This window comes from Podarcis melisellensis, assembly GCF_964234715.1.
Source record: "Podarcis melisellensis genome assembly, chromosome: 2".
NCBI classification, from domain to species: Eukaryota; Metazoa; Chordata; class Lepidosauria; order Squamata; family Lacertidae; genus Podarcis; species Podarcis melisellensis.
The window spans coordinates 7,282,765-7,308,250 of NC_138529.1; the positions used below are offsets into that span (position 1 = coordinate 7,282,765).

Sequence of the window (25,486 nt, forward strand, 5' to 3'; positions counted from 1 at the left end):
AGTCCGCTCTATCCCTTGGGTCCAATTCGGGTTCCTCAGGCGGCAGAGCTCCTCCTGGGGGAGCCAACAATACTAATTATCATCAGGACATAGGTATGCCTAGTCTTTCAGGATTCATCACAGCAGCTCACGACGGTGGAGGGGGACTCTGGATTGTCTGATGAGGAGGAACAACAGGGACGCCATACACCCCGGCCACGGTCCAAACGGTAGCCAACGCTGTTCAGCAGGGTGGAAAAAGGAAGTCCAAGAGGAAGCACACTGTGAAAAAAGGCAAGAAGAGCAGGAAGTCGGACTCCGAGGATGAGTCAGGTACCTCCGCTTCAGATTCGGATAGCGACGCTCCCATGGAGGATTACTGGGGCCAGGGCAAGGATATTTTTGGGCTCCCTTTGTGGGTGCATGAAAGGAGGGTTAATTCCCACTGCAGGTCCTTTAACTGGTCCCTGGAATGGAAAGAGGGGGGTGTTGGTGGAAGATGTAAAAACATCCACCAATATGTCCACTGATTTTATACTAGGCAATCATTTATCTAAGAAGAAGAGGACTAATATACTCAACGGGGATTACATTGACATATTAACTCTCCTCCCCCCAACTAACATGACTGGTAAAGGGGAGAAAAAACGTAATTATGGGAAACGGAGATATAGGACCCCCCCTGGGCGGAACACACTTTTGATAATTGGTTAGATGGTTACCAGGTCTTTATGGGTGTAGTTTCTGCGGCTTATCACAAGCGGGCTATGCATCTTATAGCACACATGGCACACGTGAGTGGGCCTTCACAATAGCAGGTGTAATGGGAATTGGAGTTGCTTATGCATAAATTCCAAACTGCTCCAAGCTGGTTGTATAGCTGAACCTTTCCCCGGTTTGACAGCCCTAACAGCGCGACTGTCTCAGTCACTGGCAGAATCCGTCAGTGGGCGTTTCCTGAACTTCTTCCAACATAAGAATTCCTTAACAGCAAGTCTCCGCCTCGCTTCTCTGCGTGGAAGCCTTCTGTGCAGAGTGGGCGTGCCAAGTGGTGGTCCTGCGCTCTCCTCACTGATCTCACTGGAAGAGTCTCGGAGCTTCCTCTCCGAAGTACTCTCAGCCTCTCCTTTCTTCCTGGTGTCACCTTGGTTTCCTTCCCCAGCGGAAGCTCTCTCTCTCTCCTTGCTAGTTCCCTCTCCGGCATCATTGGGGAGCCTTACCTCTCCACTCGGCTCCGATGTCAGTTCCCTGACATCCACCTTCCAGGGCCCTCCCCCTCCTCGTCCGTTCTTTGGACGGTGATGCGGGGAACCCCTGGAAGGAGCTATCCCCTCCCTCTGATGATTCAAACACCGCTCTCCCCCTGCTGCTGTCTCTTCCCGCTGCCCAATCTCCCCAGTCGGATTCCTCTCCCTCGGATAACCCCCCTTCCTCCTCTTCGGAGGCGGGAAATCCCACAAACTCTTCTTCATCATCCGTGGGACCAAATTGCTCCACCCAGAACCTCCCTAGTGGTTTGGGCTTCCTTGGGAACCAGCGATGAAACTCCTCCTGCAGATACTCATCCCTGATGTCTTCTGCTGGAACCCATGTGTTCTCCGATTCTGACTCCCCCTCCCAAGCCACCAAATATTCCACTCGCCTCCCTCTCCACCTTGTACTCGGGTTTGCGGGAGAGAGCGTCTGCTCTGACGTTTTCCTTCCCAGGCATGTACCTAATCTCAAAATAAAACTTGGAAAACTCCTGTGCCCACCGCACCTGTCTTTGGTTCAGGACTCTCGCAGTCCTCCAATATTCCAGGTTCTTATGGTCCGTACACACCTGGATCTTGTGCTGTGCACCTATTAGAAAATGTCTCCAGCGGTGAAAAGCCTCGTGAATTGCCAGCAGCTCCCGATCATACACCGTGTAGTTTTGTTCTGACTTGTTCAGCTTCCTTGAGAAAAAGGCGCACGGCTTCCACACTCCCCGATTTCCCGGCTGGAGCAATACGGCTCCCACCGCTCTGTCTGACGCGTCTCCAGCCTCATCGGCTTCTGCAGATCCACGTGTAAGAGTTGCTCTTCCGAAGAGAACACCCTCTTTAGCTTTTCAAAGGACTGCTGAGCCTCTTCCGTCCATTCAAACTTCTTCTTGCTGCTGAGGCAATCGGTTATGGGTGCCATTAAATGGGCGAAGTTCTTGATGAACTTCCTATAGAAGTTTCCAAACCCCAGGAACCTCTGCACGTCCTTCTGGTTCTTGGGAGTCTTCCATTCTAGCACTGCCTGCACCTTGCCTGGGTCCATGGCTAAGCCTTTGTCCGACAACCTGTAACCCAGGAGCTCCACCTCTCGGGCGTGGAATTGGCACTTCTCCAGTTTGACCCACAGCTGGTGCTCCTGCAGTCTTTTCAGCACTTCCCTGATGCCCTTTACATGCTGCTCTTCGTTCTCCGAGTAGATTAGCATGTCGTCCAAGAAAGCCACGCATTTCTTGTACAGCAGGGACCCTAGCACGTGGTGCATGAAAGCTTGAAATGTGCTTGAGCCTGATTGTAGTCCAAAAGACATAACTAAGTACTCAAAGGCCCCCAGAGGAGTGAACATGGTGGTTTTCCATTCATCCCCCTCCCTCATCCTTATCAAATTGTACGCCCCCCCCGAAGGTCCAGCTTGGTAAAAACCTTCCCCTTCCTTACCCTGGTCAAAATGTCATCAATTCTGGGCATTGGGAAGGTCACTGGTTCCGACACAAGGTTGACCCCCCTGTAATCTACGACCAACCTGGGATCTTTGGAGTCTCTCTTGTCCACAAAGAACACTGGACTACCCCCCACCGCCCTAGATTCCCATATGAAACCTCTCTTCAGGTTCTTGTCAATAAACTTCTGCAATTCCTGCATCTCCCTATCTGACATGGCGTACAGCTTACCCACTGGCAGCTGAGCCCCTGGGAGTAGGTTGATCTGACAGTCAAAGGGCCTGTGAGGGGGTAGCCTATTCACCTCCTTCTCGCTGAAGACTTCTTCCCAGTCAGCGTACTGAGGTGGTACTCTCCCCTTTTCCCCTACCGCCATCCCTGCCACCCTGGCTACTGCCATCCTCAGGTTTCCCCCCCGTGACAGTGCTCTACGGAGTGGGCTGACCAAAGGTGACTGTCCGCTGGTGCCACCCTACTACTGCGTCGTGCAGTGCTAGCCAACTCATTCCCAGTATGATAGGTGGTCCTGCTAATGTGGCCACGTGAAAGGCAATTGCCTCTGTGTGCCTGGTGACCGTCATTTTCATGGGAGGGGTCTGGTGGGTAACTCCCCCCCCAAGAGTTCTCTCCCATCAATGGTTGTTACTTGCAAGGGGTGTTCTAGAGGCACCACATGGAGCTGGTGTTCCAGCGCAAAATCCTTGCTAAAGAAGTTGCAAGAGCTGTCCGAATCCAGCAGTGCCTTCACCTTAATTGGGTGTCCGTTGGGGAGTTCTAGCACCACCTCTATGGCTATGGCTGCTTGGGGAGGGTCTGGTTTGGGCACTTCTACTGGTTGCTCGCCTGGCTGCTGTGCCCGCTTTCCTGCAGCCAAGCATTGCCGTTTCCCTGCTCCTTATCTCTTTCCTCCTCACTCCCAACTGCCCCCACCATTCCTTGCCACGCCTTTTTCTGAGGGCAGACTCTGGCAAAATGTCCCGGCTGCTGGCAGAGGAAAACTTCTTATTCGCTTTCCCCTCCTTCTTATGAACCTCGCTGGAGTTTGAAACCCCCCCCACGCGCACTCCTTCAATCTCCATTGGTTCCGCGGGTGGCGCAGTTGGCTCCGGCACGTCCGGAATGCGGTTGTCATACCAAAGCTCTGCTCTCCCTTCCCGCCTTTCCAGAGCGCGCGTCTCTTGCCGTACTCCCACAGCAAGCGCCAACTTGGTCAGCTGGTCCATCGATTCTGGACGGGGTGAGCGGGAAAGTTCATCTCTCACCCAAGGGGATAAGCCTTCCTCAAATAACATTTGCACTGGTTCTGAACTCAGTTCCCACCCAAGTTTATGGATCAGCATCGCAAATCGCGACCAGTACTCTCTCACTGACTGGTTCCTTTGTTTACACCCCATCAGTTCTTTGCGGGTCACGCTTAGCTCCACATCACTCGAGAACATATGGTCCATGGTGCTAAAAAACTTTCTCAAATCCTTCAAGGCAGCATTCTCCGCTGCCATTAAGGGTCTGACCCAATCTCGGGCCCTCCCTTCCAGGTGCCCCACCACAAAGCGACCCTTCCCCCATCGTCTACAAAGTCATCATACTGCAGGTCCAGAGCGTACTGCACTTCTGTCTTAAATGCATTATAATCTCTGGGATTGCCCCAAAACTTCTGCACTAGTCCTGGTACCTTCCTTGCGATGGGGGTGGGCTTCCCCTGGGCATCCTGAGTCCGCCTTTCATCCAGCCGCGCCGCTAGTAGAGCCAGTTGCTGTTCCAAATCTCTGTTTCTTTCCTCCAGAGTTGGTCCTCCTCTGGCCCCCTCTCCGGCGCCGGCTCCTCCGGTTTGACTCATGATGCTGCCTCTGCTGCTCTGCGCACACGCAACTTAGAGGACTGACGGATTGCTGTAATGGGAATTGGGGTTGCTTGTGTGTAAATTTCAAACTGCTCCAAGCTGGTTGTATAGCCGGACCTTTCCCCGGTTTGACAGCCCTAACAGCGCGACTGTCTCAGTCACTGGCAGAATCCGTCAGTGGGCGTTTCCTGAACTTCTTCCAACATAAGAATTCCTTAACAGCAAGTCTCCGCCTCGCTTCTCTGCGCAGAAGCCTTCTGTGCAGAGTGGGCGTGCCAAGCGGTGGTCCTGCGCTCTCCTCACTGATCTCACTGGAAGAGTCTCGGAGCCTCCCCTCCGAAGTACTCTCAGCCTCTCCTTTCTTCCTGGTGTCACCTTGGTTTCCTTCCCCAGTGGAAGCTCTCTCTCTCTCCTTGCTAGTTCCCTCTCCGGCATCATTGGGGAGCCTTACCTCTCCACTCGGCTCCGATGTCAGTTCCCTGACAGCAGGGGAGAATGCTGCCTTATCTTATGACGAGGATTTTCGTAGAAATGCATCACTTCTGCCATCCACTCGCTGGGAACTGAGGGACCAGAACTATTGGATGGATCATGTAGGTCCATATGTTGAAAAGAAATCTCAGGATTCTCCTAAAAAGGGAAAGGTGCAGCCTAAGCGGCGTCGACAATGCTGGGACTTCAACAGGGGGGTCTGTTCCCGACCAGCTTGTAAGCATGCCCACGAATGTGAAAGGTGCCTTGGTAGTCACCCGGGCTCTGCCTGCATTAAAGGAAGGCAGCCCTTTTGGGGCGGCAGGGGGTACTCTCACCAAGGCCCCAGGGGTACCTTCAGACACCCACAGGGAAATGCAGGGAACCGCCAATAATGTCGCCCTCGACCTAGTGTTCTCACCTATCAAATTACCACCATTAAAAGCCCTATTAGAATCATACCCCAATAAAACAGCAGCGGCATATCTCTGGGAAGGGTTCTCCACAGGTTTTAGAATTCCGGTCTCCTTCCCACCCAACCTGGGCGATTCTCCCAACCAAAAATCAGTGCGGGAAATGCTTGACATAGCCAGAAAGAAAATTCAAAAGGAAATTGCAGTGGGGAGGGTGGCCGGTCCCTTCAATCAGCCTCCTATTGAAAGCCTACACATTTCCCCCCTGGGCATAGTTCCCAAGAAAGCCCCTGGGGAGTTCTGTATGATCCATAATCTCTCATATCCAAGGGGAGGTTCCGTCAACGACTCCATACCCCAAGAGCTTTGCACAGGGAAATATGTGTCATTTGATCAAGCGGTTAAGATGATCCATAAATTTGGAAAGGGGGCGCTCCTAGAAAAATGTGATATTGAATTGGCTTTCCGTCTCCTCCCTTTGCACCCCAAAATTTTTCGCTGGTTAGGCTTTAGATTTGAAGGGTCTTATTTTGTTGACAAAGCTATGCCCATGGGCTGTTCGGTGGCCTGTGCAGCCTTCGAAGCTTTTAGTATGTTCCTGGAATGGGCACTTCGAAATAAACCAGGTTCCATCAGGGTCTCGCTTTACCTCGATGACTTTATTCTCGTTGCAGCTACAGAACCCCAGTGCACCAGTTTACTGGCGTCATTTATCTCTTTAGCTGAGGAACTCAGAGTCCCTTTGGCGGCAGATAAAACAGAGGGCCCGGTTACCAAAATAGTGTACTTAGGCATTGAACTAGACACGGTTGCGCAGTCCTCCAGGTTGCCAAAAGAAGAATTAGACACCCTTAGGGAATTGATTTGGCAGCTTTTGCCATTGAGAAAGGTTACCATCACACAAATTCAGTCCCTGCTAGGTCACTTGAATTTTGCCTGCTGGGTGGTATCTCTGGGGCGCCCCTTTTGTACCCGTCTAGCTAGACTGTCGGCGGGCCTGCGTGCTCCGCAACACAGGGTACGCCTTTCCAGGGCGGTCAAGTCTGACCTGGAGGTATGGCTTCATTTTCTTGATAATTGCAATGGAATATCACTATGGCAAGACAACTTGCTGCTTCACGCAGATTTTCAGGTGCAGTCTGACGCGGCAGGATCATTAGGTTTCGGGGTTTACTTCAAGGGTCAGTGGTGCGCCCAACGCTGGCCATCTGAGTGGCGGGACCTTACTTTCTTAGAATTCTTTCCCATCGTATGGGGGCAGGTATTTTGTAACCACAGGGTGTGCTTTTGGACCGACAACCAGGCAGTCATAGCGGTCCTTTCATCGCAATCCTCACACTCCCCGAGGGTGGGAAGCCTCCTAAACTCCTTTGTCCTGCTATGTCTTCAACGTGACATCTATTTTTCTGCTAAGTTTGTGACAGGCGTTAACAATGACATCGTGGATGCTCTGTCTCATATCCAGATGGATTGCTTCCGCTCGTTAGCGCCAGAGGCAGAACAATCGCCGCTGCCTTTCCCAGAGCATCTTTGGAGCCTTGGGAACTCGAGATAATGGAGGGAGTATTGGCAGCATTAGCGCCATCCACTCGAACATGGGTGGACTTCCTAAATTTCCATAACAGAGCAGGCAACTTGAATACCACATCCTCCCCTTCAAAACGGGAGGTCCTAAAATATTTATTACACCTAAAAAACTTAGGGAGGGCATCAAAAACCTTGAACATTAAGTCGGCCACTATATCCTTCTTTTCCAAAGTGGCCTATTCCACAGACCCATGTGCAGACTTTGTAGTGCACAAAGTGCTCGAAGGTTGGTGCAGGCAGGAGCCCCCACCAAGGATAAAAGGAAGCCTATTACATTTGACATCCTTAGCCAAATTCACAGAAAATTGAGAGCCATATGCTGGTCAAAATTTGAAGCGCGGCTATTCTCAGCAGCATATTCCATTGCATTTTTTGGAGCGCTCCAGATAGGTGAGGTGGTATGCGAAGGAGGCCCAGAAAATACACAACGGGGTATATTGTTGCAGGACTTGACCCTCTCGTGCTCAGACCTGATCGTACAAGTCCGCAGTTCTAATACCGACCAGCAATGGAAAGGGGCGCTAATTAGATTACTTTCAATGAAGAAAGCAGGACCTTGCCCGGTAAAAGATACCAGGCGCTTCCTATATCTGAGACCCAGGTTGCCCGGGCCGTTATTAATCCACAGTGATGGTTCTCCCCTGACCAGGCACCAGTTTACTCGGGTAATGCGGATGGCGATAGTGGCCTGCGGCCTCAACGCGGCAAAATTCGCAGCTCATTCCTTCAGGATTGGGGCAGCTACTACTGCCGTACATATGGGCCTTTCAGCAGAAAGAATTAAGGACATGGGGCGATGGAAATCAGATGCTTACAAAACATATGTTAGAAAGAGCCGGTGACTGATCTTGCCTTGTTATTTCATTTACCTTTCAGGAGACACGAAACTTCGGATATGGATCGTGGGCCACAGTATCCTGCATTGGGCTGCTAAACGGGCTGCTATGTTGGGCTCCTGGCCTAGGCTTGGTTTACCGCCAAACATTGATGTCACCTGGATGGCTAGGAGAGGGATGCGATGGGCCGAGTTCATGCCGATTGTTATGAACAGAGTGGAGATTGAGGGCCCCCCAGATGCCTTAGTAATTCAGCTTGGGGAAAATGATATAGCGTACCGTAAAGCCATAGATTTGCAATGGAATATTTTTGGAGACTTTGAGGAACTACTCACCTCTTACCCCGGCATTAGCATTCCGTGGTCATCTTTGCTAGAAAGGCGCACGTGGAGAGATTGTCGCTCTCCCGCTGTGGTGAATAGAGCCCGAAAGATCTTGCAATGTACTGTGGCATGCAGAGTGGCGGCGCTGGGGGGATGGGTCATTGACCATCCCGAGATCCAGTACACCAAGGTGGCCCTCTACAGAGATGATGGCGTACATCTTTCCGATGCGGGAAATGATGTTTGGTTGAGAGACATTACATCAGGGATTAGGGATTGGTTACAGGTTTGAGGGTATTGGCAGCGAGCTTGGGCTCGAGTGGCGGTTAGGCATTGGTGGGGGTACAATCCTATTGTTATGCAAATGAAGGGGAGAAGGAGCGCCATCACCTTCCCCCAAACAAGGGTAGTCCGGTAAAGGATTCTGGGGGGCATGGCCTTGTCCTAAGCCTATGGAGGTGTGGGCCCATGGCACGGCCCATGTGGTGACATCGGGGGGAGGTCCTATTGATGTGCCTCAGCAGGACTCTCCCCACTGGTGATTAAACCTTCCGTCTTTCACCGGTTATTAGTTAGGACCAATGCCTAAGGCCAATACCGCTCAATTCCTGTAATGAATAAAGTTGTGGCCTAATTTGACCCATTAACCTGAATTCTTGTGTCCTGTGTCTTCATTTTTTGGAGGGAGGCAGGAAATCACCATGCAACCAATAAAAATGATTTTTTTTTAAAAAAAAAAGTTGAATGGGTGGTTTATCATAATTTCCCCAACTACTATCAACAGGAAGCAATAAAATGGGCAATATTTGTTAAGGGGAAAGCTGTAATTGAAAGCATGGGAGTCCTAAAGCTTCTATTCACATCACTCTTTCAAAAAACCAAATGCCCTGCTCTTGCATTTGATCTTAGTATTGCTGGAGATCCAATATTTCCCCAGGGATTCACACAGTTTTAAAAGTAAGGCCAACCAGTGACCTCTGGGGGCCATTTTGGGAGGCCTTTACGTGAAATTTAGCAAAGAGCATGAAGGCTTATCCAAAGTAGATCTGTTGGATAAAAACTGATCCAGTTGACCTAGTGTACTTAGACTGCCGACTCCTGAATAAGCTGAGCAGTCATGAAACTGGTTAAGAAGCAAGACACAGAGTAGAGGAATAAATGGAATATCTAGATGGGGAGATGTAGAAACTGGAGCTCTCCAAAGATCAGTGTTGGGACCTCACCCAATGAGCAGTATGCCAAGTGGAGATTTGAACCCAGGTCTCCCAGGTCCTAGTCTGAAACTCTAACCACTGCACCACACTGCTTCTCATTCTCCAACAATGGACCTCATGGATGTCCAATGAAATTGAATGTTGGAAGGTTCAGGAGATAGGGATGCCCACCCACTTGGATGGTTTTAAAAGTGGATTGGACAGCCAAGATGTCTATGCTCTGCCTCTACAGCTGGACGCAGAAATGCTTCCAAATACCGAAGGCTGGAAAGCACAGGAAGGGAGAGTGCGCTTGATTGCTGCTTTTGAGAAGTCATCTGCTGGTAACTGAATGCTGGATGAGAAGAGACATTGGCCTGATCCAGAAGGTTATACCTTCCATATTCTCTGCTCTGGGCTCCCCAAACACATTTAAATGGGAAGCATCTTAAAGGATATTGCAATATAACTGCTCTGGTCCCTTCTTCTCCCAAGTATTTTCCCCCATCTTAAATGCCTCCTTTCCCAGCTGCTATTAGGAGGAAAAATTCAATGTAGATCAGCCAAATGACTCCAGAGGCTTCTCCTACACTGCAAATGCTGGCTAATCAGTTTGAGGTCCTGCAGCTGCTTGTCAGTTAAAATTAAAATCTTGCAACACTGATTATGATATCTTGTATCTGTGCTTTTAGAATCAGGTTGATCAGTGGACATTATCAGACAGGAACATTTATCTTCATACAAAATGAAGTTTCACTGTGTGACTTCACAGAACAAGCTGTTGTCAAAGGCACAAAGCAATAGTCTTTCAGGTTATTTGGCAATCCTAGTAGCTCTTGACAGAGGTTGAATTAAAGTAACACCATGGAATTCCTTCCCCATTCATTGCCTTATTGATTTTAGTCGTTTCTAATACTTTTTTTGGGGGGGGGATGCGGGTGGCGCTGTGGGTTAAACCACAGAGCCTAGGACTTGCCGATCAGAAGGTCAGCGGTTCGAATCCCCGCGATGGGGTGAACTCCCGTTGCTCGGTCCCAGCTCCTGCCAACCTAGCAATTCGAAAGCACACCAAAAAGTGCATGTAGATAAATAGGTACTGCTCCGGCGGGAAGGTAAACAGCGTTTCCGTGTGCTGCTCTGGTTCATCAGAAGTGGCTTAGTCATGCTGGCCACATGACCTGGAAGCTGTACGCCGGCTTCCTCGGTGATGACCGCTGCAACTCCAGAGTCAGTCACGACTGGACCTAACAGTCAGGGGTCCCTTAACCTTTATAGGGGAAATGCAGAAATAAAAGTGAAACCAGAAGATGAAACAGAAGGGGAGGAGGGAAGTCAAATTATGTTTTTATTCTGAAGATTTACTACATTTCATATCTTTGGTAAAACTGAAAACTCAAAAAATAAAATTAACAAACAAAACAAATTGGGGATTGGACCTTGAGCAAGTGCAATATGTGATGCAGTGATGGCAAAATAACGCATATGACCTGTTGGATTCTGATGCTGGGCTTGCACAATATCTGAGCTAGGCGTTGCTTCTTTCTATAGATGTAGATAGGATCATACTGTTCCTCTTTACTAAGCTGTTCAGTTATTAAGATGTTAGTTAGAGCTATTGTTTATACTTCTTTTAGCCTGCCTCTGCTCCAAGCAGCTCAATGCATCATGGAAAATTCCTCCTTCCCCTCAATAACACTGCGAGGGAGGCTAAATAGAGCAGCAAGCTTCATGGTGGAGCAGGCGTTGGGATTTGGTTTCTCCAAGGCTTGCTAGGTGCCTGTGTGCCCTCACTCTTGCAAGCTTATTCCCTGCAGGTTTCAGCCATGTGGCTCTACCTGGCTGCCCTGCTGGGGCTTTACTTCCTTCGCCGATGGTACCAGGAAAGACAGACAGTGGAGAACCTGACAGAGAAATATGTCTTCATCACCGGCTGTTCCGCTGGCCTTGGGAACCACCTTGCCAGGCATCTGGATGCCCGGGGTCTGCGGGTGTTGGCAACCTGTACCACCCAGAAGGGGGCAGAGCAGCTCGACAAGGTCACCTCAGAGCGCTTGAAAACCACCGTTCTGGATGTCACCAGTAAGGAGAGTGTGGCGGCTGCGACGGAGTGGGTGAAAGAACAAGTGGGGAACAAAGGTAGCTTTTTGTTCTGTTGTTTCCATGCTCTGGATCAGGCCAGGGATTATCTGTATCATCATCTGCTTATCTTTACTCCACTTTCCCACAAAATGTGGCCAAAGTGACTCCCAATATATCAAATGAACAAGTACTATTCAAAAAAGTTATTAGAAACAATTAATCCAGGCTTCTGGTTTCCAGCTCTGAGATATGGCTGCCTGCCAAGAGATAGAACCCTCAGTCTGGCCAGTAATTCAGGGTTAATATGAAGGTAATTAGCCCCGCTGACCCCCCCGGGTATGGGAGACTGTGCCACCCTCAGATCGTCCATTATCTGCCCTCCGCAACAAGATGTGGGGGCAGGGGGGCAGGGTGATGACCACGGCAAAAACTGGAAACCTTCCAGAAACAGCCCTGTGTTCACAAAATTATTAAAAAATGGACTAAGAAACAGGCATGTTTTGGAAAGGAGATAAAAAAGATCTGCTAAATGAACCAAAATTTGGATGTCAAGGTTTTGAAAAGGACTCTATCGTTGTGTTTTCATTCATGTGAGGTGCGTGGTTATTTTTCCTTCTATATATCTACATCTACTCTTCTATGCCAAACTTCACCAAGAAAGAACAAACATTAAATGGAATACAGGCAGATTTCCAATTGTAATTAGTTATCTGGCTGTGCCGCCCTCGTTTGAAGTTCTAATTTGACTTAGCAAAAGATAAAGGAGTTGAGAAAATGGTGTCCATTAGCTGTGGTGCAGAAGGAAAAACTTCCTTCTGAGGGAGTGGGGGAAAACTTTTTGGGACTACATTATGGGAAATGTTTCACGAAAAACAGTGCATTTGTTTGCATGGATTATTATTATAAAAGGTGAAAGTGAAGGTGAAGCTGGCATTTGGCAGGCTCCCCCTAGGGCCCGGGGGGGGGGAGGTGTGGACTCTGGAAAAAGCCAATCAATTGCCAAATGATTGCTGAAAGTGAAATATACCCTGTCATGTTGATTTTCTACAAAAAACTTTGGAATAACAGCTTCTCAAACAACTTGAGAGCTCACGGCGTCATTCATCTTCAAATGAAGCAGGGAAAAAAGAGTGAGACAATTTTTCCAGACATCCGGAATATGGGAAAGCCTTCTGAATTTTTTAAAAAATTCGGAAAGTAGTAATTTGGTTTTATTTGTTTGTATTGTGATTTAATTGGATTAATAATTTTTTTTTAAAGAAAGAATCCAAATATCAGTGAGTAAAATTTTACAAAAACTATGCAATCAGCTTAATTCAACCTCTATAAGAAGCTTCTAGGGTTGCCAACTGATCTGAAAGACATTTGCTTTGTGCCTTTGACAGCAGCTTATTCTGTGACATCAGCAGGTGAAGCTCCTTGTGGTGTGAAGTGAATCATTGACACCTGATAATGTCCACAGATCAAGCTGCTCTTTAAAGCACATATATGAAAAGCCGTAAGTGATGCTACAAAATGGTAACTTTAACTGACAAGCAGGTGATGCTGGACTCTGAATTTTTCCTCCTAAGAGCAGCTGGGAGGAGCTGCAATCCACACCAGGAAAATGACTCAGAAGGAGGAGATATGTGTTCCCTTTCTTCAGAAATGCTGCCTGATCCAGTCTAACGATTAAGATAATTTATCCACAGTGGCTGCTGAGACTGAGACAAGAAGGGAGATTATTGTACTATTGTTAATAAATGATATAAATAATTTATTAATGATACAAACCCCTCTTTCTTAGTTATTCCTCTCATCAGCCTCTCATAAACACCCTCTCAGTGTTCCATGCATGCTATATTCCACACGTATCATGTCTTATTAATGTTATCTTTTTCACTAGCAAAATCCCTATAAAATCTCCTAACCAACCTGTGCAAAACGTAGGCGCAAACTACAGACTCCATTCTCTGACAGCATGCAGGGAAATCAGGTGGCTGCTGTGCAAATTGATGCCCAGGGCTCCATACTATCCTCCACTTCAGTGCTGTGCTCATTTGACAGAGGGCAATGACTGAAGTTGCAAGAGTGTCTGTGCATGGATCCCAAGCACTAAGTGAGCAAAAGATGTGTGGGATAGAAGCTAAGATGGGTGCCTTGACTTAACAGCGTCATCCTTGGCAGTGCATATAGTATTAATGGGAAATGTATCATTGTGTGTATCAGCGGGCACACACACACAGACAGAGAGAGAGAGCGCTCACAAGAATGCAGATATACCCACATTTCCAAAGAATTGTGTATATCCAATTATTAAGGCAGGTGGGAACCTGGAACAATAAGCATAATTTTTTCTTCTCACACAGGGCTCTGGGGTTTGGTGAACAATGCAGCCATTGCTGCCCCATCAGCTCCCACTGAGTGGCTGACCAAAGATGGCGTTGCAAGGTTGATCGGTGTCAACTTTCTTGGGATGATTGACATGACGCTACACATGCTGCCCCTGGTGAGAAGAGCCAGAGGGAGGGTGGTCAACATGTCCAGTATGGCGGGACGACGGGCATGCTTTGGAGTACCCTATGCCGCATCCAAGTACGGCGTGGAAGCCTTCTCTGACATCCTGAGGTAAAAATGATAGTTCTGTACCTTCCTCTTTCTCCTTGCTTTAGTGGGATGTCTGCTTCTCCAGCTAAGTTTCAAGTAGAGGACAGCAATGACTAAAGAGCAGGTGCTGGGACATGTGGCCTGCACCAGAGACTTACCAAGTAATCAGCAGGGGTTTGCACACCTAGGTCAGCTCTTTTTCTTGAGAAAACAATTTAATTTACCAGCAAGAGTTGTAAGCACCAACCTCCTGGTGGCTGCCTCTGAATATGCCTGATGCCGGGTCATAGACAATGCCCTGGTGCCTCAAGACAGAAGAAGACATGAGGCTGCATTTCACCACATCTCCCTCTTGATTTTTCCTCCTTCTTGATTCTTCCTCCTCAATTCAGGCGAGAGATTCATCCTTTCGGGGTCCGAGTCAGCATTATTGAACCCGGTTGTTTCAAAACAGCCTTGCAGTCAAGCATGATAGAGAGCTACAAGAATGCATGGAGCCAAGCCCCTTCTGACATCAAGGAAGCCTATGGGCAGCGCTACTTTGAGCGCAGTGAGTAGAAATGGGCGGGGGGAACAATTCAGTTTGGTTTTCAATGTTGCAGTGGAACACACACACACACACACACACACACACACACACACACACACACAGAGAGAGAGAGACCCTGAGACCCACCAGGCTAAATTGCTGGTTTCCAAATCTCACCCCTCTCCACCCATCAGTAAGATGTTGTTATGATTCCCAGGCTTTTCGACTACATCCCCCCTCCAATGGACACACTGACACACACGTGTGTGTGTGTGTAATCTCCCCCTCCCCCCCTAAAAACATACAAGGCTAAAATTTGTACACTGTACTGGCCAATATCCTAAATATTATTGTTTACCATTTGCCCTTTCAGTGACTGAGGTTGATGGAGATGGGGGGGGCATGAAGTCTATTTACAATGCTGATTATATTTAGGAGTGGGGGCAGAACCTAGCTAATGTGACACGTTCAGGTCTGTATCTGGAGAGATATGAAATCACACCCATTCCTATCCTGTCGTTTGATCTTTGATTCAATTTGGCATATATGATACATAAGGAGACACATAGAAGGGAGAGAGAGAGAGATGGCCCTGGTGGGAGACCAACCCAGCCAACACTGCGGTTGTGGAGCAAAGGACCTTGGGCGGGGGGGCAGGCGGGGGGGGGGGTGCCCTGGGCTCCTGCACGGAAAGGGAAGCACAAGCAGTTGTGGGAGATGGAGAGGAGACACAAACAGACAGTTATACACACATAAGCACACACACGGTTGAGTCCAGTGGAGAAAAGGGAGGAGATTACTGGGGGGGGGAGGAGAAAGATGCAAAGACACCCACACCAAAACAGTGTCCGCTACCCGCTTGATCCTGGGAGTCAGCTCTAAGAAAGGAGACCAGTTTATGCTTTTTTTAAAAAGCCGCAGAGAGGGAGAACAGCCAGGTCGCCCCAGTGGCAGAGCTTCATGCTCCGGCACAGAGGGGGGAGGCAGAGAGCAGGTGGGGGCAGGCTGGGGCAGGGCGCGTGTCCTGGGGGTGTGGCAGGGAGGAGCAGCCGTGATGGCACCCCACCGGGATCGTGCTACCTCTTCCTCTGCCAGTGGGTTGCCCGGGCCTGAACCCTGCGTATGGCAACCCTCACCTAGATACAACCACCGAGCCCCACTTAGTGACTGAAATGCATATTGACACTGTCTAATCACCTGTTCCTAAAGATTTTTAATTATGGTGCTGGAGGAGACTCTTGAGAGTCCCATGGAATGCAAGAAGATCAAACCTTCTTGAGGAAGTCAGCCCTGAGTGCTCACTGGAAAGACAGATCCTGAAGGTGAGACTCCAATACTTTGGCCACCTCATGAGAAGAGAAGACTCCCTGGAAAAGACCCTGATGTTGGGAAAGATGAAGGGCACAAGGAGAAGGGGAGGACAGAGGACGAGATGGTTGGACAGTGATCTCAAAACTACGAACATGAGTTTGACCAAACTGTGTGAGGCAGTGGAAGACAGGAGTGCCTGGCGTGCTCTGGTCCATGGGGTCATGAAGAGTCGGACACGACTAAATGACTAAACAACAACAACAATCAGCTGCTGCTAAAGGTTCCTTCTTAAAGCAACAGAAAATGTTCCCGATGCCCCTCCTTAGATTTAGACCTCCTAGGCAGAGAAATCCAGAAGCTAACATATCCTTTCAGAACCCAAAATATTTAGGTTATCTCCTGTGGAGGTATAGGGCAACAAACAAATTAATCAAATAAATAAATGCAGAAATAAATGCATATATATTTTTGTACCACTAACTTTTCTCTTGTTTCCTATATCACAGATCTCAAATTATTAAAATTCTTCTCCTTCACCGGCAGCAGCAACTTTCAACCGGTCACGGACTCTATAGAACACGCCCTGACCTCCTGCTCCCCTCGCATCCGCTACTGTCCAGGATGGGATGCCAAACTCTTCTACGTTCCTCTCTCTTACTTGCCAGACTCCATTCTTGACTTCCTGTGGAGATGCATTTGGCCCAAACCAGCACAAGCCGTGTAGAATATGCTGAAGAAACATGTCAGTTCTTCAAATGAATCAAAGAAGTCTTTGCACTATTAACGATGTTCTGTTGTTTCTCTTTGGTGAAGTTCTAAACCAGTGGTTCTGATACTTTTCTTGCCACGGACCACTTGAGAATTGCTGAAGGTCTTGCTGGACCACTCAATCATTTTGCTACCCATTGCAGCAACTGCAATGTGCCATGATAGGGGGCTCAGTTGTTTTTTATTGTAGTTTATAGCTTCTTTTATATCTTTATCTATACAATGTATTTTGTTGCATTACAATTGGAATTCTAGAGTAGAAGTCTATTAAAATGTTTATCTGTTGCAATGTAATGTCCTACTCAGTGAGGATTTCTCTCACAACACACAGATGCACCACTGAAAAACTGGTTTGATGTGGCATTTGGCCTACAGTTCCCAGAAACAAATTAATACCTTTGGTGGATCCCCAAAGTACACTGAGTTAAAGGCAGGATCATGATATTATCTCAGGGTTAACCTCAGTGTCCCAATGACTTTCTCATGAATGAGTTTGGCTGCAAGGCAGTGGAGGTTGAGAACCAGAGTTTTCCTTCTCCAGGACTGGCTACCTTCCCTTTTGGAAATGCGTGGGGACCTGTCTCACTTCTGGCAGCAACAACCTGGGTCGCCCAGAGTCACTGGGGAAATAATATGTCTTTTTTTAGCTCCATGAGTAAGGACAAGGGGGTGTGGGATTCTGAGCACCATGTGGGTGGGGTCAGTGGTGTAGCGTGGGTTTTCAGCACCCGGGGCAAGGCAAGTAATTTGACCCCCTAACCCGTGGATTTGCGCCCCCTAACCCTAACCCCCAGATGTTGCGCCTGGTGCGGCCGGCCCCCCCTGCACCCCCACGCTATGCCACTGGGTGGGGTGGGCCCAGGGATTCTGAAGGAAGTGTGGGATATAAAGCTGTCAGTCTAGTCCAACATTCCAAGACGACTAACTGCCTCTATGTGGCAGGTAGTTTTTCTCAGTTGGTCAGATGGTTGGTTGCTGCTAGGAGTTTTAACTGGCAACTGCTCGGTTGCAGTCTTCTCATGATTCACTACTATCTAGTATATAGTTTATCCTTTATGTAACCTAAACCTGCCTTCAGGAACCACTCTGTCAACCTGAATGAATCTGAAAGTAAAGTAGTTTATGTTAATATGATTCAGATTCATAAGTGTTTTCTTTAAGAGGGACAGAAAGGGATTCTCAACTAGGAAGGTATAATTATTGACAGGACTCAAATGAGTTAGCAACCCGCTTGTTGTTGCTATACTCAAACAGGGGATCATTTAAATGTTCCCACAGGAAGTGCCCCCAGATAAAGCCTGGTGGCAAGATTTTGAGTTGGAATATGGGGCAGGAGATCTCCAGGGAGAAGATTCCCCATGTGCCAGAGAGGAAGCAGCTGGGATCCTATGTTTCAAGCAGCTGGGGAGAAATTGTCTGGGGGTGTCAGACTGGAGGCCCTGACCCATGATCCAGAAGGAAGGGGGGCAGAGGACTGGACCCAACATGGACTGAAAACTGTGTTCAATATACTAAAGGGGAAGAAGAAGAAGAAGAAGAAGAAGAAGAAGAAGAAGAAGAAGAAGAAGAAGAAGAAGAAGAAGAAGAGGAGGAGGAGGAGGAGGAGAAGGAGGAGGAGGAATAGGAGTAGGAGTAGTAGTTTGGATTCAATATCCCACTTTATCACTACCCGAAGGAGTCTCAAAGCGGCTAACAATCTCCTTTTCCCTCCCTCCCCCACAACAAACACTCTGAAGTGAGTGAGGCTGAGAGACTTCAGAGAAGTGTGACTAGCCCAAGGTCACCCAGCAGCTGCATATGGAGGAGCGGAGACGCGAACCCGGTTCACCAGATTACGAGTCCACCGCTCTTAACCACTACACCACACTGGCTCTCCCAGAATTCTGGGAAAACCTAGGCAGGCTACCATAAAGCAGGGGGAGAGAGGTGAAAGCTAAGAGAATACGGAAGGTGTGGGTTGGTTGGTTGGTTGGTTGGTTGGTTGGTTGGTCATCATAACCTCCAATCCCCTACACTCATCCTTCTGAATTTTTGCAAGTTATCTTCCTATGAACACCTTTATGATGTATGAGCTGACCCCAGTTAAGAAACTTGGGTGCAGCAAGATTAGGATCTGTCGTCTTCACAGAAAAGATCTGGGGCATTCTAGGTACATGGGATGTGGTGGAGGCTGGTCCACTAGGTCTACTGGAACCCTGACCTACCAAGTCTTTCCCCATCCACCATACAAATGATTGGACATCTTTGTTCTATTCCTACATATCTCAGAATAGAGGGAAAGGGCCGAACAAATTCTTTTTAAAAAATATATATACAATTTTATTAGTTTTTTCATATATTTTCCAAACAGAACAACTCATCTCATTTTATACAACATTTTGGCTATTTTAGCCTGAGACTTCCATCAACCACGTCTAATGATTTTCAAACCTTATCTCTTAATCTTACATTTGTTATCCTATCTTTTAGTTTTAATCATCCATAACTTAAAGTCCATTCTCATGAATCTTTTCTGCAATATTTCATATAGTTCTCCTTACAAAACTTCTTGTAGTCCTACAAGCGTAGTCAGTTGGTTACAATTGTCTTTCAGGTAACTCGTATATTTACTCCAATTTTTCAAGAATTTCTGGTCCTGCTGGTTTCGAATTCTCCCTGTCATCTTATCCAATTCTGCGTAGTCCATCAATTTCATCTGCCATTCCTCTTTCGCCAGTAGTTCTTCCTGCTTCCATTTCTGCTCCAATATTATTCTTGCAGTAGTTGCCGCATATAAAAACAGTTTTTTATCTTGTCTTTTAATGTCAGAGCCTACAATACCAAGTAAAAATGCTTCTGGTTTTTTTTTTATAAATGTAAACATCTTTTTCATCTCATTATAAACCATTTCTCAGAAACCTTTCACTTTCTTACATTCCCACCACAGATGATAAAAAGTGCCTTCCTTTTCCTTACATTTCCAACATTTATTGCTTATTTTATACATTTTAGCTAATTTCACTGGTGTAATATACCACCTATACATCATTTTCATTACATTTTCCTTCAAAGCATTGCATGCAGTAAATTTTGTTCCTTCTTTCCATAATTTCTCACAGTCTTTTAGCTGTATATTATAACCAAAGTCTTTGGCCCTGTAATGGGAATTGGGGTTGCTCGTGCGTAAGTTGCCTCTACTCTTGGCAAGTTGCCTGGTTAAACCTTTCCCTGGCTGCACAGCCCTTACTCCGCGGCTGTGTCAGTCACTGGCAGAATCCGTCAGTGGGCGTTTCCTGAACTTCTTCCAGCATAAAAGTTCTTTGACGCCAAGTCTCCGCCTAGCCTCCCTGCGTGGGAGTCTTCTGCACAGGGTGGGCGTGGGCAGCGGAGGACCCGTGCTCTCCCCGCTGGTCTCCGGGGAAGAGTCCTGGAGACATCTCCCCGAAGCCCTCCCCTGCTCCCCTTTCTTCCTGGTGTCACGCTGAATTCCTTCCTCAGTGGATGAGTTCCCTCTCTCCCTGCTGGGCCCTTCTCCGGCATCGCTGGAGAGCCTTCCCTCCACTCCTGGCTCCGATGGCAGTTCCCTGACAGGCCCAATGTATCATAACAGACTTAACCTCTTCATCTTTCAAATGCCATTCCAACAGCAATACATTTTTGACAATGTTTTTTTTTTGCAAAAATTTTATTAGTTTTTACAATATCAATGACAAACAAAAACATAAAACAAACAAAACATAACAGACATAAATCATAACCTTATTGAAAATAACAGTTATTTACTTTGTAAAACAACTTCCTTGTTTCTCCTTAGTTGAATTTCATTGCATATCCTTATAACGGTTTTCCAAATCCCAATTTTAATACCTTTTAAATTAAACATTAACATATTTAAATCTTCTCCTTCTTGTATTAAACATATTATTTTATCAGTTAACATAGATACAATCCTAAGCCCTTTAAGTATCTGGACGCTATTTCCAGTTATAGTATTTTAGCTTAACAAATTTAACTAAATAATAATTAAATTTCTTCCATTCTTTGTGATGTTCCTCCTCCTTCTGGTCGCGGACTCTTCCGGTTAGATCGGCTAGCTCCATACAATCCATCATCTTCATCTGCCATTCCTCTACTGTTGGTAATTCTTGAGTTTTCCACTTTTTAGCTAACAAAATACGAGCCGCAGTTGTGGCATACAAAAATAGATTAACATCTTTCTTGGGCAATTCCAAACCTGTTATTCCAAGAAGAAAGGCCTCTGGTTTCTTTATAAATGTATATTTCAACATTTTTTTCAATTCATTATAAATCTTTTCCCAGAAGTCTTTCACCTTGGAGCAGGTCCACCACATATGAAAGAACCTTCCTTCCTTTTCTTTACATTTCCAACATGTATTATCACAATTATGATACATCTTTGCTAATTTTACAGGAGTCAAATACCATCTATACATCATTTTCATAATATTTTCCTTTAACAAAGTACATGCGGTGAACTTCACCCCTTTCTTCCACAATCCTTCCCAGTCCTCAAACATTATGTTATGTCCTAAATCTCTTGCCCAGTCTATCATCACCGATTTAACTTGTTCATCTTTCGTATGCCAGTCCAGCAAAAGCTTGTACATTTTAGATAAGTTTTTATCTTCAGTATCTAACAACTCCATCTCTAACTTAGATTTTTCCAAGGCAAAACCATTTTTCTTATCCAGTTTATACAATTCGTTAATCTGGTGGTAATGTAGCCAATTTAGCTTATCTTTAATTTGCTCAAGTGGTCTTAATTTATAGCCTTCCTCTTCCTCTATTAATAAGTCATAATAGCTCAACCATTTGGTATCCATATTTAATTTTTTCTGGGCCTTTGCCTCCATTGGTGAAAGCCATCTGGGCGTCTTTCTTTCTAAAAGGTCTTTGTATTTTATCCAAACATTATACGATTTCCTAATTATATGATTTTTAAATGCTTTATGGGCTTTTACTTTATCATACCACAAATATGCATGCCAAACAAACACATTATCAAATCCCTCCAAATCTAGTAAATCTGTATCTTCTAATTTCATCCATTCTTTAATCCAACAAAGTGTGGCAGCTTCAAAATAGATTTTTAAGTCTGGCAGAGAGAATCCCCCTCTTTCTTTGGAATCCGTAAGTAATTTGTATTTAATTCTGGGTTTCCTCCCCTGCCAGATAAATCTAGAAAGAGCTTTTTGCCATTTTTTAAAAACATTTCACATTGTCTATAATTGGGAGGGCTTGAAACAAAAAAAGCATCTTTGGCAGCACATTCATCTTAATCACAGAAATCCGGCCCCATTAATGACAATTTTAAGTTAGACCACACCTCTAAATCTCTTTTAATTTCATTCCATATTTTCTTATAGTTATCCTTATACAAATTCAATTTTTTTCCCAGACAGGTTCACCCCCAGATATTTGACCTTTTTCACAAAATCTAGGCCTGTTTTTTCTTGTAATATTTTCCTTTCTTCATTATCCAGATTTTTCTCTATTACTTTGGTCTTGCTCTTGTTTAATTTAAATCCTGCTACCTGACCAAACTCATATATTAGCTCCAGTGCTTTAACTGCACTGGAGTCTGGATCTTGTAATGTCAGAACTAAATCATCAGCAAAGGCTTTTAATTTGTATTGTTTCGAACCTACTGTAATACCTTTAACTTGTTCATCTTTTCTAATCATATTTAGCAAGACCTCCAGAACTGAGCTAAACAGCAGAGGGGACAGTGGACACCCTTGCCTGGTTCCCTTCTCAATTCTAATTTCCTCTGAAACCACATTATTTACAATAATTTTAGCTTTTTGTTCTCGATAGATCGCTTTAATACCATTTATAAAATCATGACCTATCCCCATACTCTCTAAGTTATGTAACATAAAACTCCAAGAAACATGCCTTCGACATTTTTGAATTTTTTAAAAATTTGTTATTTAATATTTCCATTTCAAATTTTGTCTTAATATAACCAAATCCATTTTTCTTTAAATCTTTAAACATTTCATTAATTTGGCGATAGGGCAACCAATCATTTACATATTCTTTTACCTCTTCATAAGGTTTAATTTTCCAACTATTTCCTTCTTCTCTTACTATCTTTTCATATGTGGCCCAATATTTCATATAGAGATCTTCAGAATATGTGGTTTCCAAATCCTTTAGGCACTTTTGTTTTGTCATACCATAAATATGCGTGCCAACCAAACCTATGATCAAATCCTTCTAAATATTTTCTAACAACATTCCTTCAACCAATAGAGGCAGGATGCTTCATAGTATAACTTCAAGTCTGGCAAGGGTTAGGCACCAATTGGCCGACCATGCCAAGGAGAAAGGCCTCTGGTTTCTTCAGGGAGGTATATTTAAATACCTTTTTCATTTCATTATAGATAGTGAACTTCATACCTGTGGTTCATAACTGTTCCCAGTCAGCCAACATAATGTTGTGTCCAACATCTTGAGCCCATTTAATCATAGCATTTTTCACAGTTTCATCCTGAGTATTCCATTTCAACAGCAAGTTATACATTCTTGACAAAGTCTTAGTTTTGGGATCTAACAATTCTGTTTCCAATTTTGATTTTTCCACCTGGAAAAACCAATTTTCTTGTCCAAATTGTATGCCTCCATTATTTGATAATAATGAAGCCAATCTCGCACTTTATTTTTTAGTTTTTCAAAGCTCTGCAATTTTAGTTTATCTCCCTCTTGTTCCAAAATCTCCCAATATTTCGGCCATTTGGCCTCCATATTGAGCTTTTTCTGAGCCTTCGCTTCCATTGGTGACAACCACCTTGGGGTTTTATTTTCCAGTAGGTCTTTATATCTTATCCAGACATTAAACAATGCTTTCCTGACAATATGGTTTTTAAACGCTTTGTGAGCTTTAACCTTGTCATACCACAAATATGCATGCCACCCAAATACATTATTGAAACCTTCTATATCCAAAATGTCTGTGTTTTCAAGAAGCAGCCATTCTTTCAGCCAGCAAAATGCAGCCGATTCATAATAAATTTTGAGGTCTGGCAGAGCAAATCCACCTCTTTCTTTTGCATTGGTTAGTATTTTAATTTTTATTCTGGGCTTCTTGCCCTGCCAGACAAATCTGGAAATATCTCTCTGCCACTTCTTGAAACAGTCCATTTTATCCAAAATTTGCAATGATTGAAACAAAAACAACATTCTTGGCAATACATTCATTTTTATAGCAGTAATACGGCCTAACAAAGAAAGCTTCAGATTTGACCATATTTCTAAATCTTTTTTCACTTCTGTCCAGCATTTTTCATAATTATCTTTAAATAAATTCACATTCTTAGCAGTCATATTAACCCCCAGGTATTTTACTTTCTTAACCAATGTTAAACCTGTCTCCTTCTGAAACCTCTCTTTCTCAATCACTGTTAGATTTTCCTCTAAAACCTTAGTTTTTAACTTATTCAACTTAAATCCTGCAACCTGACCAAATTCTTGAATCAGTTCCAGTACTCTTTTGGTACTAGATTCTGGCTCCTGTAATGTCAATACTAAGTCATCTGCAAATGCTTTCAATTTGTACTGTTTGGCTCCGACTTGTATACCTTTAACCAATTGGTCCCTTCTAATCATATTTAGGAGAACCTCCAGGACCGAAATAAAAAGAAATGGGGAAATTGGGCAACCTTGTCGTGTCCCTTTCTCTATCGTAAACTCCTCCGTCACCACATTATTAACAATTAATTTAGCCTTTTGTTCTGAATATATTGCACCTATACCATTTCCAAAACCTTGACCAACCCCCATCCCCTGGAGGTTCTTCTTCCTAAAACTCCAAGAAATGTTGTCAAAGGCTTTCTCCGCGTCTACAAATATCAAAACTGCTTTAGTATTAATACTGACTTGTAATTTTTCTAAGATATTAATTATATTTCTCGTATTGTCAGACAAATGTCTGCCCGGGAGAAAGCCTGCTTGGTCTTTATGTATCTCTTCCGCTAGTACTTTTTAAAAATCTTTTAGCCAAAATATCTGCAAAAATTTTGTAATCCACATTACGCAGAGATATGGGGCGGTAATTCTTAAGTTGTGTCTTCTCAGACTCAATTTTCAGTATAAGTGTAATATAGGCTTCCTTCCACGACTCTGGTGCTTTTTTCCCTTCCAAAATTCCATTACAAACTTCCTTTAATGGTTGTATTATCCAACCTTTCAAGGATCTATATATCTTGAAGTTAAGCCATCCAGTCCTGGAGATTTACCCAATTGCATATTCTGGATGGCACCTTCTACCTCCTGTTCAGTTATTTTGTAATTCAGCATTAACTTATTTTCTTGAGAGATTTTTTGTAGTCCATTTATTTTCAAAAATTGATCTGTATCAATTTCTTTCTTCTTGCCTTTTCTCGAATGTTGTTTTAAACATCTTTTTTGGTTCTTCATGGATACTACACTAGAACTTTTTTATTTTCTCACATCCCCACCATACATGATACATTGTTCCTTCTGCCTTCTTACATCTCCAACATACATTTGATTTTAATTTATATATTTTACCTAATCTGGCAGGGGTCATATACCACCTGTACATCATTTTCATCCGATTTTCCTTTATTGTGTAACCAGGGCCGTCTTTAGCAGATGTGGCGCTGGGGTGCAGATATACTCCCAGCGCTCCCAAATTACCACGGATAGTGGGGGAGTGAAGCTGCACACTGCCAGCCATGGGGGGAGGCACAACTCCCCCCCATGCCACTGCGGGAGAGCGATCCCTGCAGAGGCTTGGGAAGGAAGCTGCATGCCCGCCAGCCATATAGTTGGCGGGGCGCAGCTGGCGGGCGTGCAGGGAAAGGGGAGGCCGGCGGCAAAGCCGCGCAGCTCCCCCACTCGCTGGGGCACCCCTGAGAGGC

The 25,486-nt window shown here is 45.4% G+C and overlaps 2 protein-coding genes across 4 annotated transcripts in view; one reads left to right on the forward strand and one right to left on the reverse strand.

Annotated features, from left to right (window-relative positions):
• PRIM1 (DNA primase subunit 1) overlaps positions 1–25,486 on the reverse strand; it is a 136,858-nt gene that overhangs the window by 84,016 nt on the left and 27,356 nt on the right. The window lies entirely within an intron of this gene.
• LOC309362906 (17-beta-hydroxysteroid dehydrogenase type 6-like) lies at positions 10,901–16,892 on the forward strand. Of its 2 annotated transcripts, XM_081898934.1 has the most exons (5): positions 10,901–10,915; positions 11,032–11,461; positions 13,753–14,011; positions 14,383–14,540; positions 16,337–16,892. In XM_081898934.1, the coding sequence occupies exons 2-5, from the start codon at positions 11,149–11,151 to the stop codon at positions 16,552–16,554; spliced, it is 948 nt and encodes a 315-aa protein (XP_081755060.1). In that variant the 5' UTR covers positions 10,901–10,915; positions 11,032–11,148; the 3' UTR covers positions 16,555–16,892. The 2 variants fall into 2 exon arrangements, with proteins under 2 accessions (XP_081755060.1, XP_081755059.1); XM_081898933.1 differs by lacking the exon at positions 10,901–10,915 and having other exon boundaries at positions 10,947–11,461.